Source organism: Chiloscyllium punctatum, chromosome 45, assembly GCF_047496795.1.
Source record: "Chiloscyllium punctatum isolate Juve2018m chromosome 45, sChiPun1.3, whole genome shotgun sequence".
NCBI lineage: Eukaryota > Metazoa > Chordata > Chondrichthyes > Orectolobiformes > Hemiscylliidae > Chiloscyllium > Chiloscyllium punctatum.
Window position 1 is genome coordinate 42,431,509 of NC_092783.1, and position 13,233 is coordinate 42,444,741.

A 13,233-nucleotide genomic window follows, 5' to 3' on the forward strand; every position below is an offset into this window, starting at 1 on the left:
AGTACAAAATGCACAGAATCACTTACCTTTGTTTTCTACCTTGAAGTCCTCAGGAAGAAGGCTGTCCTGCCTGTTGCCAAGCACAAAGGCCAAGAAGGACAAAATGAGAGCATCCAGGATCCCAATTATTGCCAAGATGTAAGCCCAGCGAACAGAACATGCTCCCAAAGTGTACTTGTCAGTTTTGTCCCCACACATTTGTTTGACAGCATCTGAATCCCAGCCATCGGGGTAAATCATGCATCCCATTATCAGGCCAGTAGCTGAAGGGAAAATAACCTTCGTTACACATTTTTTTTGCAATATGCAATAGGAAAATATGCTAATCTATACAGTGATAGCATAATACTTAACATAGTTGACATATTACAGAAATCCAAGTCATTTGTAACACCGACGTCAATATATTTCAGTATGTTTGATTTTTCTGAAAGGCATCTTGTGAAGCCATTTACTGTTAGCATTGAAACAATTAACCCTTTAATAACATGATTGGAACATTCTTGCAATTTTCACTTTCTTGAATCTATGAAAGCGATATGGAAATCATAAAGGACAGAAATATTAAAAGAGTGAGGGACAGAAAATATAATATTTCCAAAAACAGAATTCAATATTTCTATTAAAGTTTAAGCAGTATACTAGTTTATTTTATATGCTAGCTTAGTAATATTACTCATTATATCCAGAAGCAAAGTTCTGAAAGGAGATTATAGAAATCTCCCCAAAATCCCATTGCTGATACTGCTGCTTATACCAGATTTCATGTCTGCCAAAGAACCTACATATACGTTCAGTGAGATAATCATTAAAACTAATAACATGTTCACAAAGCTGCTAGCAGAGCAATAGTATTCACTTTTAGGGAGATAAAATTGAAAGGGAGCAAAATTACACTAAATTTCTATGGAGCCTTGGTTAAGCCACATTTGGAGGACTGTGAATATTTCTGATGTCAATATTAAATAAAATGAAAGTGCCAGAGAAAATGTAAAAACATTTACAAGGCTAATACCAGAACTGGGAAGTTATAACAATCTGGTAAGGATGTATAAGTTTGGGTGATTAGAAAAGACATGATAGGTGTCTTTAAAATTCTGAAGACATTTGATTAGTGTAGATAATATTTGCACTTTTGAGGAAGTTCAAACTGGAGGTCATGCATACTAGAAGTCATATTTTCTGGTCATTAAGAAATCCAAGCAGCAATTTAGGAGAAACCACATTATTCAGTGGTTGAGATGTAAAATGTAATGCAAAATTGGGTTTATGACAGCACCATGACATTTTGAAAACCCAGCCTTGCCTGCCAAGTACAATGGTGAACTCAATGGAAAGCAGCATCCTAGGCCACATTCAGGGAGCTGATTGTCCTTAAAATTATATGGCACATTTTGGGAAAATAAAGAACGTTGCAGAGCAAGAATTTGTAATTTAGTCCTCGTAGAATCCCTACAGTTTGGAAGCAGGCCATTCAGCCCTCTGAAGAGCATCACATCCTGACCCACCCAGTCCCTGTATTTCCCATTGCTAAACCACATAACCTACACATTCTTGGACATTATGGGCAATTTAGCATGGCCAATCTACCTAACCGGCACATCTTTGAATTTTGGGAATTAACTGGAGCACCTGGAGGGAATACACACAGCTACAGGAAAAAAAATTTACAAATTCCTCACAGACAGGGTGGAATTGAACCTGGGTCCATGGCAATGTTAGCAGAGCTAACCACTGAGCCACTGCACTATTCACCTGTTTGTAGAAGGTAATGATTCTAAGAAGGGTAATTTGCCCGAAACGTCAATTCTCCTGTTCCTTGGATGCTGCCTGACCTGCTGCGCTTTTCCAGCAACACATTTTCAGCTCTGATCTCCAGCATCTGCAGTCCTCACTTTCTCCTCTAATATTCATGCTACATTGGTTTCATAACCCTTTCAACTGATGTCTGGGTGGAGATTGGAGTTCTGCTTTAGGAGTGAGCAGATACGTCTGGATTAGCTCCCTAAGATCCAAATAATTATGACTGACTTGTAATGGAGTTGTATTTATTGCTATACAATTCTCTGGCTATGATAAACACTATATCAGTGCTTTGGTGCAGTAACTGTCAAAAATAAGCATTAACCTATATATCTCAATTTTTGACCTGAGCGAAACTTGTCACATTGAAGTCTTGCTGCATTATAGTATAATATAATATGAGGGGGTAAAACAACCACCCAGTGTTAGACAGTACTTGACATCATAAACCCCCAAAATCTCAAATTCAATTTAATACATTTGCTGAGTTGGCTGATAACAAGCCAGATCAGTTTAAATCATAGATCGGACTTCACCAACTCAAGTCATGCATGTGGAAGCTGGAAATAATCTATACAGGTCTACTGACCACCCCCTACTGTTTGAAACTTTCTCCAGAAAGGCATGTTTTCAGCTTGATCAGGCTCCAGAGGCTGTGACAGGATGGCAAAAGGAGGCGTACGTTTGTTTTTTTTTGATACCTTCCTGATATTTCAATGTTCTTCTGAAGATCGGCTGCTGAGCATGATAGAACCCTTCCACAGTAACATGCAGGGGACAATGCAGTTCAACAGCAGCTCTTCTAAGCCCTTGACATCTGCAGCGGTGTCAAACAAGGCTGCATCCTCGCTCCCACATGCTTTGGGATTTTGTTTTGTTGTGCTCCTGAAACATGCCTGTGGCACTGCAACAGAGGGGATTTACCTGCGCGCTAGAACAGATGGTAGAGTCTTCAACGTGGCCAGCTTCAGAGCCAAGACAAAAGTACATGCGGCACTCACCAGGGACATGCTGTTTGCCGATGACACTGCAGCTGCAACATACACTCAGCAGGAACTCCAGTCACTGTCAGATCGCCTCTCCCATGCCTGCAAGGATTTCAGACTGACTATCAGTCTGAAGAAGACGAACGTCCTGGGACATGACACAGAGACACTGCCATCATCACCATCGATGACTACGAACTCAATATTGTCCATCAGTTTATATACCTTGGTTCTACCATCACTGACAACCTCTCCCTGGACACAGAGATCGACAAGAGGATCGGGAAAGCAGCCTCAACTCTTGCTCACCTCACGACTTGAGTATGGACAAATCCCAAGCTGACAGTGAAGACAAAAATGTCAGTCTGCGAATAAGCACACTGCTGTATGTCAGTGAAACATGGACTACATATGCTTTACAGGAGAGAAGTCTGAACACCTTCCACTTAAGAAGTATCTGCTGTATCCTGGGCATATCCTGGCAAGACAGAGCGTCCAACACACTAGTCCTATCTCACGCTGGCCTTCCCAGGCAGCAGAGATTGCGCTGGCTGGGCCACGTCCACCACATGGAGGATGGCCGCATTCCAAAGGATATCCGCTATGCAGAGTTCGCATCCAGGAAGAGACCATTGGGTGTCCCCAGCTGCGCTGCAAGGATGTTTGCATGAGGGACATGAAGATGCTTGATATCATTCTGGAGCCCTGGGACACCTCAAAACAGGGCATAGGAAGCAGGCACACAGGAAGAAGTGCAGCAATTCTAGTACATCAACGACCACATACAGATGTGACCTCTGTGACCAGGACTGTTACTCCAGTATCAGTCTCTTCATTTGCAAGCAACAGGGAAGCAGAAAGCTGGAACAACGAGGGTGCAACCCACGGTCAGCCATGACCGAAAGGGGCCTCACTGTTACTATCAAGCAATAATCCTCCTTGCTCTCCGAGAAAAGTGCCACTTTCATAGCTCCTCGATAATGGTGTATCCTCTTCCACTAGCTAATGGATATACCCAAAACATAATGAAGACAAAACAGGATTGGTTGCAGTGAACTATCTCAGACAGCCCTCACCCAACATATAGATACAGCAACTACCAGAAGGTACCAGAGATGGTGATGTTGGAAAATACCATGTCCTAACAGCAGCCAACAACACAGTAGCTTGAGTTGGGATCATAGATTAACGTATTCAAATCTTAATCATCTACTGCCTCTGAATGGGAAGTTAAATTTACATCCCACAAGAAAACAACAAGATTGGATAGGTTGAATCATTGCCGCAGTTTTTAACTGCCCATCCAGGGCTGTTTACGTTGGCTGGACTGGGTCAAAATTGGATCTTAATAACGTAAATGCAATCCCACATTTAAAATTTCTTATGCTTGTGCTTTGAAAGCACTGAACTGTGAAATGATCTTGCATGTTCTTCTCATCCAGCTGCACAAGTAATTGAATATTCCTGTTTTCACCTTTGTCTGATATTACCAAGAAGCCCTGTAATATTACAACCACAGAAAATTAATTTAATAGCTCTCTTAAAATGTAATATGCATAAGGGTGTAAACCAACATTTGAAAAGGCCAGCTAGTTTAAATAATTACTTTAACTCAGCCTTCTATAAACAATTAGCCCTAAGCTATAAATTTATAAGAATAAGTATCACTTCTTTAGGCAAATGGGGAAGGTTGTCTCCTTCCAAGTTTGCAAACAAACATTCAGACTTCCTTCCGCTGATACAACAGTAGGGAGGTTGGTGACCTCCAACCCCAATTACTAACTTCTCCACCACTCCACTAAGCTGAAATCTTATAGGTGCCTGACCTGTGATTTGGCCTTCCATCTCCTACTCACCCCCCCCCACCTCCCCCCACCCCCATCTTTACTTCCCACTGAGTGCTGGTCTTTCTGATTCTTGGCACCTTTCTCAGTTTTCACCTTCCATCACTGAGTTTCTAACATGATTCCTTACTGATTTGTGTATCTGTTTGGATCAGAAACAGGAGGAAATAAATGAGAACAAGGTCCTACTGTTAAATTTTACAGGACTCTTGCAATCCTCCAATTATAGTCATAGAATCATAGAGATGTACAGTATGGAAACAGACTCTTCAGTCCAACCCGTCCATGCTGACCAGATATCCCAAGCCAATCTAGTCCTACCTGCCAGCACCCGGCCCATATCCCTCCAACTTGTTATCTGCTCAGCCTGCCCTTGTAACGCAAACTTCCTAAATTCACTGCATTTTGTTTTGGTAATTCTCGGTATTTTCCCTCTATTGGTGAGTAACAGTTTTACTGATTGCAAAAGGTCTACACATTGAACTATCTAGGAGACAGAAAGAGATTTTACAGTCTTTTCACACTTTGTGAATAATTATTTGTTCATAAGAAGTTGAATACTACAAAGCCTGGGAAACATGTGGGATACACGACTGGTGAATACGTTTGTAAAATGATTTATTAAAAAAGAGTCGTTGTCACATTCAGCCTGAGGAGATGTAACAATACTTAATAATTAAGGTCCTGAGGTGTCTATAATGTGAAATAATGATCAAAAAATAGGGGAATAAGTTGTTGCAATTTTGGGAATTGAATTACATTTTATGTTATCCTACTTTAGTTCTATGTTACTTTATTCCACAAGGATAAGATGTCTTGAATTCTGATTTGGTCCATGCATTTAAAGTTAATCATTATTTGGTGTTGTTACAACTAACATTGCAAGATGAACTGTGCAAATTCTCCTGCTTCTTCAGGCCAGAAATTAAGATGGACCTTCTCAAGACCTTCACATTAACTATAATCCACAAAGTCACTGACTGTCTTTAAACTTTGGAGAAGTTAATCCAGAAACCCAGGTAATGTCCTAGGGACAGGAAGGGTTTGGAGGGATATGAGCTGGGTGCTGGCAGGTGGGACTAGATTGGGTTGGGATATCTGATCGGCATGGACGAGTTGGACTGAAGGGTCTGTTTTTGTGCTCTACGTCTCTATGACTCTATGACCCAGGTTTGAATCCTGCTGCAGCAGGTGGTGGAATTGAGATTCAATAAAAATTGGAATTGAGAGTCTAATGATGACTATAAATTTGTTGTTGGGGATAGACCCATCTGGCTCACTAATGTCCCTTAGTGAAGAAATCTGTCGTCCTTACCAGGACTGGTCTATAAGTGACTCCAGACCAACAACAATGCAAGACAAAAAGCTTCAACATAATGCATGTTTTTCAGCAATCCTCGAAATTTAAATTAAATGGATTTATTTTAAAAAAGGGGGAAATAGTGTTATCACGGGTCGGAAAGCAAGTTACAGGCGCTATATTCCCAAGAGAATGAATGGACAAGTTCACTGGGACAGCATACATGATCTGAACACACCATCATAGGCATCTTAACCTGGTGGCACAGTGGCTCAGTCATTAGCATTGCTACCTCACAGCTTTAGGGACCTGGGTTCAATTCCAGCCCAGGTGACTGTGTGAAGTTTGCATATTCTCCCCACATCTGTGTGTGCTTCCTCTGGGAGCTCTGTTTTCTGTCCAAAGATGTGCAGGCTAGGTGGATTGGCCATGCTAAATTGCCCACTGTGTCTAGGGAAATGCAGGGATAGGGTGGGGTGTTCTTTAGAGAGTCGGTGTGAACTGGATGGCTGGTTTCCACTCTGTAGGGATTCTATGAAAGAGCTGTAAAACATTCCACATTTTGATTCTTTGTTCTTCCTCTCTCCATTGTTCCTTATTTTCCATCTATATTGAAAGTATTTAGGCAAATTGTAGCAGAGAGCATATTTGTAGATTGGGACTTAAACCATACCACAAATCAAAGTATTTATCAAGTGTTGTCCACATCATATTAATATTGGAATCAGATCAACTTATTTATTTATTACTGTAAGTCCAAGTGGTGTAACTATTTTACATCAGTCATTTGGAATAATGTTCAGCCTTTCCATACTTATCAGTGATCCAATGTTCTGCTTGTCAAACAAGCCATTCCTTTTCCCAGGCTATTTTTTTATCTGCCATTGATGGGAAGGAAATCAATGTTCACAAAATAAAAGGCACTCAAATATTCAGAGACATGAGGGCAAATAGCATGTAATAAGGAATGATTATCAACCCTCCACAAGAGTAAAAAAGCATTCATTAACCTTTTCAGACAACAGTTACTTAGCTCTAAGCACCAGAGAAATCTATGTAATAGAGTTTGATCCTATTTCCCAATTAATGATATGACACCCTTATGAAACAACAAGGTCGTAATGATGAGCTTTTTGAGAGAAGCTTTCCTGGACCTGATTAATTTTGAATGCTTCATGGTCATGTGAGTTGTTTGATGAAACTGATAGGTTTTTATTAATTGACCCTTTGAAATATATTCTTCATTTGATAAACTTCACTGAGCTTGCTGCTGGCATTGTTTCAAAAACATCAAGGTGTTCCTGTTTAACTTTTTCAGTGACAATAATTAGAATTATAAATGGTGATCCATGGAATTCAATGAAAATAAAAGAGTCTGTAATATGAGATTTATTTGATACATGAATAAAAAAAGGCCGATTCCCACTTATCTAATATTTCCATTTCAGTAACACATAAAATGAGTGGATCATTTATTTGAGCATTTTTATCATGCTATTCTATAGACAATGGACGCAGGAGTAGGCCATTCTGCAGTTCGAGCCTGTACCACCATTCATTATGATCATGGCTGATCATCCTCAATCAGTATCCTGTTCCTGCCTTATCTCCATAACCCTTGATTCCACTATCCTTGAGAGCTCTATCCAACTCTTTCTAAAACGAATCCAGAGACTGGGCCTCCACTGCCTTCTGGGGCAGAGCATTCCACACACCCACCATTCTCTGGGTGAAGAAGTTTCTCCTCATTGGAGTTTATTTAATTTTTGACAAATGCTTAACTTCCCAAATTAATCTTTTTCAATTTAGTCAATGGAGATTTAAGCTGAGCACAGAGCGAGACTGGGGTAAAACAAACTACAGAACACAGGTATGGGCCAACAGAGTACACAGACTCAATCTAATGTGACACAACAGTACAAAGACAAAGCCAGAGTGTCTGAACCTTGACACTGACTCAATGTTCTTCTCTAAGCAGGGCTTTGAAATCACCATCTGAAAAGGTGAGCATTAGTGTTTATGTGCCACTTATAAACCACAGTGAACAATTACTATATTTTTCATCCAAACCCACAATGACTTACACTTTTTTATTGCAAGCTGCAAAACATCAAGAGCAACTACTTTCACTGAATTTGCTCTCTAACTAAGTTGATGCAAGCCAATTTATTTTAACAAGGCATTTCTATAACTGATGCCAATTTCAGTTTGGAATAATTCTCTCAAATGAAAATTCAGTGGAGGCTGATCTCACACAATGATTACAGTTGTCGCCAAGACTTGCAGCTACAGTATTGCTGGAATTGCTAGGTCTGGCTATAAGGCAAAGTTTTCACCCTAATAATCACCATTGCTGTGGTGATATTAAAGGTGATATTAAGTCTTGTATTCTATTCACTTTAGTTTTAAATAGCTGCTTAGTAGAGGAAACTTGTGCTGTGGTCGAATGTTGTCCAGAATCTTGATTAGATCTTTTGCAATTAATTTTGTTTCTATTTCTATTTTGTTGTTAAAAAAAAACAGCACTAGTTTAAAAAGTAAGGCAAAAGCCTAGTGGTATTATTGCTGGACTGTTAATTCAGAAACCCAGGTAATGTCCTAGGGACCCAGGTTTGAATCCTGCCGCAGCAAGTGGTGGAATTTAGATTCAATAAAAATTGGAATTGAGAGTCTAATGGTGACTATAAATTAATTGTTGGTGAGAAATCCATCTGTTTAACTAATGTTCCTTAGTGAAGAAATCTGCTGACCTTACCTGGTCTGGTCTACATATGAATCCAGACCCACAGCAATGTAGCTGGCTCTTAACTGCCCTCTAGGCAATTAGGAATGGGCAATAAATACTGGCCTTGTTAGTGACACACCCTAATCCCGTGTATGAATAAAAAGAAAGTTATTTACTCATTGATGAGCTGAAAATAGCATTAAATTGATTTTAACTTCTGGCACTGTTAGGAAAGAGACAGTGATAACTTGGTTATTGTACAAAAAAACCGCCTGATTTTACTTTGTACTGATGTAATTGGAAAGTCAGATCAGACAAGATATAGTGTCTACCTTTGCCTAAATCAACCTGATAGCGTTCAGGAGCTACAAACACAAATGACATAAGATTCTAATCTCAGCCTTGAAATTATAGGAAATGACAATATACACTGAATGGTAGGGCTTTTGGGAGTGTTGGTGAACAAAGAGACATGGGGTGCAGGTGCTTGAACATGGAGTCGCAGGTAGATAGTGTAGTGAAGAAGGCAGGCTTGCCTTCATTGGTCAGTGCTTTGAGTATAGGAATAAGGATATCCTGTTGTGGCTGTAAAGAACATTAGTGAGGCCACTGTTAGAATACTGCATTCACTTCTGTTCTCTTTGCTATAGGAAAAATGTTGTTAAAACTGAAAGAATTCAGAAAATATTTACAAGAATGTTGCTGGGATTGGAGGGTTTAAGCGATAAGGAGAGGCTGAATAGGCTGGGGCTATTTTCCCGGGAGTATTGCTGGTTGAGATTCATAAAATCATGAGGAGCATGGATAGGGTGAATAGCCAAAGTCTTTTTCCCAGAGTAGGGGAGTCCAAAACTAGAGGGGCAACGTTTTCAGGCAGAGGGTGGTGCATGGATGGAACGAGCTGCCAGAGAAAGTGGTGGAGATGGATACAATTATGGCAGTTAAAAGGCTTCTAGATCGGTACATGAATAGGAAGGGTTTAGAAGGATATAGGCCAAATCTGGCAAATGGGACTAGATCAGTTCAGGTTATCTGGTCAACATGGATGAGTTGGATCAAAGAGTCTGTTTCTGTGTTGTATAATTCTATGACTCAATGCTTTTATATGAATGTTCAATGCACTTGTCCAACTTTTGTTTCCCTGTGCTAATTTAAACAGAAGCTTGGACTTCTCTTCTTGAGCTTTCTGTGCAATAGCATGCCTTTGGCATATGTTGGAAAGATTTACATGTTGATATGCAACTTGTTTGTCAGTGTCTCCTTTGTCAGAAGTACTCAAGTGGGAGTTCAACCTGGAGGTACCCCCTCAGAGGGAGGGACACTGCAAAAGGTGGCACAATATCTCTTCAAATAAATAATGGAAGAAGAATTTACTATGATCATGTTCACATTTTACATGCTGGTATCCTGTGCCATAAGTCAAAATATTGCTTTTTCTGCTGTCGTATTGTTCAATAATTGGTGATACAAATTTTCTAAACACTTTAAAATTAAAACAGGATACAATATTTGAAACAAATTGATATTCTAACATTTGCAGTAATCTATTCTGCCTATACTGTTATACTATTGACAGTACATTGTGTTGAGAAACATAGAAAATATATTTTGCCATAAATAAATTTGTATACTGATCTTTAACGTTTTGGCATTGGTTAAAGTTAACAGTCTCTAATCCCTCTAAATATTTACCTATTATTCCATACTCAAATTTTTGTCTCTTCATTTTCTTCATGGTTAGAGAAAGGGCTTAGATGATGAACAAACTTTTGCCATTTATTCTCTAGTCTAGACCACTACTGTATCACAACTCGCTTGCTTTTTTTTAGTTTGTTAATTCTGTTGCTTTCTTCCTTAACTCCAACTTCTTAATTCCCTTTATTCTTGAGCTGATAGTTTTCAAGGGTATATGATTTGACATTCAGCTAGCATATCCAGAGCTACTTAATCTTTGTTCCATGTGATCAATTCTTTCTGCTTCAGTTTCTGTACTGTAATTCTCACTGGAGAATGCTGTCTCTTCAATTTTCAGAACTCATATTTTTCATAGTGTTTCCTTAACACAACATTACTAAAAACCGCTATAGCATATCAATTTTCTCCATATTTTCTAATGTCACTTTATTGCCCAATCTTAAAAGGTTGAAATTATTGACATTCAATACACCCTCTGCCTTAAAATGGATGGTAATTTTAAACTTGCTCATTAAAAATCCATCAACTGCCAATCAAGTTTCAATTATGTGCCACAACACCACTAATCAGGGCAAAAATATTTTTGAACCTTGTCTTTTCCAAATAATTCAGCTTCAATGCTTCTTCCATCTGGGTTCTTTAAATTCATTGATGCCTTTTCATTTTCTTCATGGTTTCAAAAAGGACTGGACTCCTAAAATTACTGTAATTTATGAATAATTTCACTAATCTGTAGTAGCTACTGTGCTCTAATAATGCATAAGCTATTTATGGTAAGATGGTCTCTATCTCCAATTGTACACCTCACTGACCATGGCTTATAGTTCATGAAGAAATGGAGAAAAGTCCATTCATATTGAAATGGTCTGAAATGAGTCCCTTTGAAAAGTTCAGTGAATCCATGCCTTCTTGGAATTTAGTCTGGACAAAATATCACTACAAAACCAAGTGAGTATAAGGATTCTTTGTTTAAGAAGTATGTAGACTCTTATATTGGCACATTTTGCAATGTTAAAGGTCTTATATAAATGAAAGTTGCTTTTGTTATAAATGACCACAAAGTCATATCCTCTCAAGTCTTTTAAAAGGCAGGCTTATAGTTAGCTTGACCTGCGAATTACAGGGCATTTAAGCAATGATTCACCACAAATCCTCACATGAGATTAGATTTGCTTATGTGATCACAGAATTATACATTTTAAATTCAATATAATGATGTTTTCCCTTCTAACTATCCCAGTATAGTCTCAGCAGTCTTATTAGTAGTTTTATTTAAGGAGAAACAAGATGGCTGAAATTATTCTAAGACTGTAACTGTTAGTTCTACACTGCCAAGCCAGGGAAAGCATCCTCTCAGAATTTACCTTTTCAAATGTCTAAATTATTTTATGTTTCAAGTAAAATGACCTCTCATTCTTCAAAGTTTCAGACAATATGTTCTTAATTTACTCAATTTCTCCATGTAGAATCATCCCCTCAATTCCAATCCTGAGTCTAGCAACCATTTGTTGCATTCTCTCTGAGGGAGGTATATTTTTCATTGGCTAATGAGCTCAAAACAGTACACAGAACTATAGATGTATTTACGATAACTGGATATATAGAACAGGCTTTGTTAACAAGCGTGAGAGCAGGGTTTATGTACATGATGTAGATGAAGGTGCAAATATTCTTGCCTTTTCTGACCTGGTTAAGTTTTTAAAGCTGTTCTTGTATTGAATACGGGAGAATGGCAAAATGCTACTGACATCCTCAGCCACGTCCATTCATGGCTCCTTCATTGGAGCAATTGTTATCTTCTTGCACTAAGAGGAAGAATATCTAAAAGCTACTCATTAATGCAGCTAGCAATGCAAAGGGTGCATCATTGAACTTTGGCAAAGCCCATGTCCATTTTGAATTCATTGCTCATTCAATTCAGTGAAATCTTTATCTCCTCTAAATTTCTGGTTTGGGTTGGCCTTTTAAATGTCACAGTTGAGATTGTAAATGATGTCAAATATAGGATTAATATTATAATAGTGTAGTATTGCTTAAATTAACATTTATTAACACGCTTTCTTTTTGGTTTCACTGGCAATGTTGCTCCCCAACTCTGAACATTACTCAGTGTTATCGAGTCTTTCCTTCCACTAACTCAATAACACTGTGCAGATACTACAAAGGCAAAATACAATAGACAGTATGTGTTTCATGACAGGACTATGACCTTTAAAAGTATTCCTATTGGTTTTAAACTTGCTCTTTATTCAAATAAATAATAAAAGTGTGTTCTAGCCAGCATGAGCTTACAGATAACAAATAAAATATAATAAAAATAAATAGATGTGTGGTGATGAAATTTAACACTTTGAAAAGAGAATAGTGGAAAGCAAATATAAACTTAATGGTACAATTTTAAAAGAGGGGCAGTAATAGAAATACTTAAGTTTTAACACATAAATATTTGTTGGTGAAAGGACAAGCTGATAATGCAATTGCAATCCTAGGCTGTATAAGAATAGAATATTAAAACAATGAAATTACACAAAGATTTTACAAATAGTTGTTATGATTTCAGCTGAATATTGTATCCAATTCTGGGTATTACACACGGAAAACACAGAGGTCCTGGGGTTAAAAAAAAAGGGATTAGAGACAGGAACTTCAGTTACATGGAGAAATTAGAGCTGAACACAAATATGAATGACCTCCTTTGTAGTAAGATGATAATTTGATGATGGTTATGTCTTAGTTAATGTAGATACTTTTAATTGTTCAAAAACTCTGACATCAGATTAAATAAAAGTCTTCTAAAAGATAGAGGGAATGAGGAGGTTCAATTTTAAAATAGAATATTTCATTTGGCAGTCACTCACTAAAGTTAAGCATTTTATGTTT

The 13,233-nt window shown here is 38.3% G+C and overlaps 1 protein-coding gene across 2 annotated transcripts in view; it reads right to left on the bottom strand.

The window, feature by feature from the left end:
* LOC140467315 (LHFPL tetraspan subfamily member 5 protein-like) overlaps nucleotides 1–13,233 on the bottom strand; it is a 177,977-nt gene that overhangs the window by 39,551 nt on the left and 125,193 nt on the right. For both annotated transcript variants that reach the window (XM_072563596.1, XM_072563595.1), the window contains exon 2: nucleotides 27–263. In XM_072563596.1, the coding sequence (XP_072419697.1) occupies nucleotides 27–263 (237 nt within the window). The remainder of the gene's footprint in view (nucleotides 1–26; nucleotides 264–13,233) is intronic.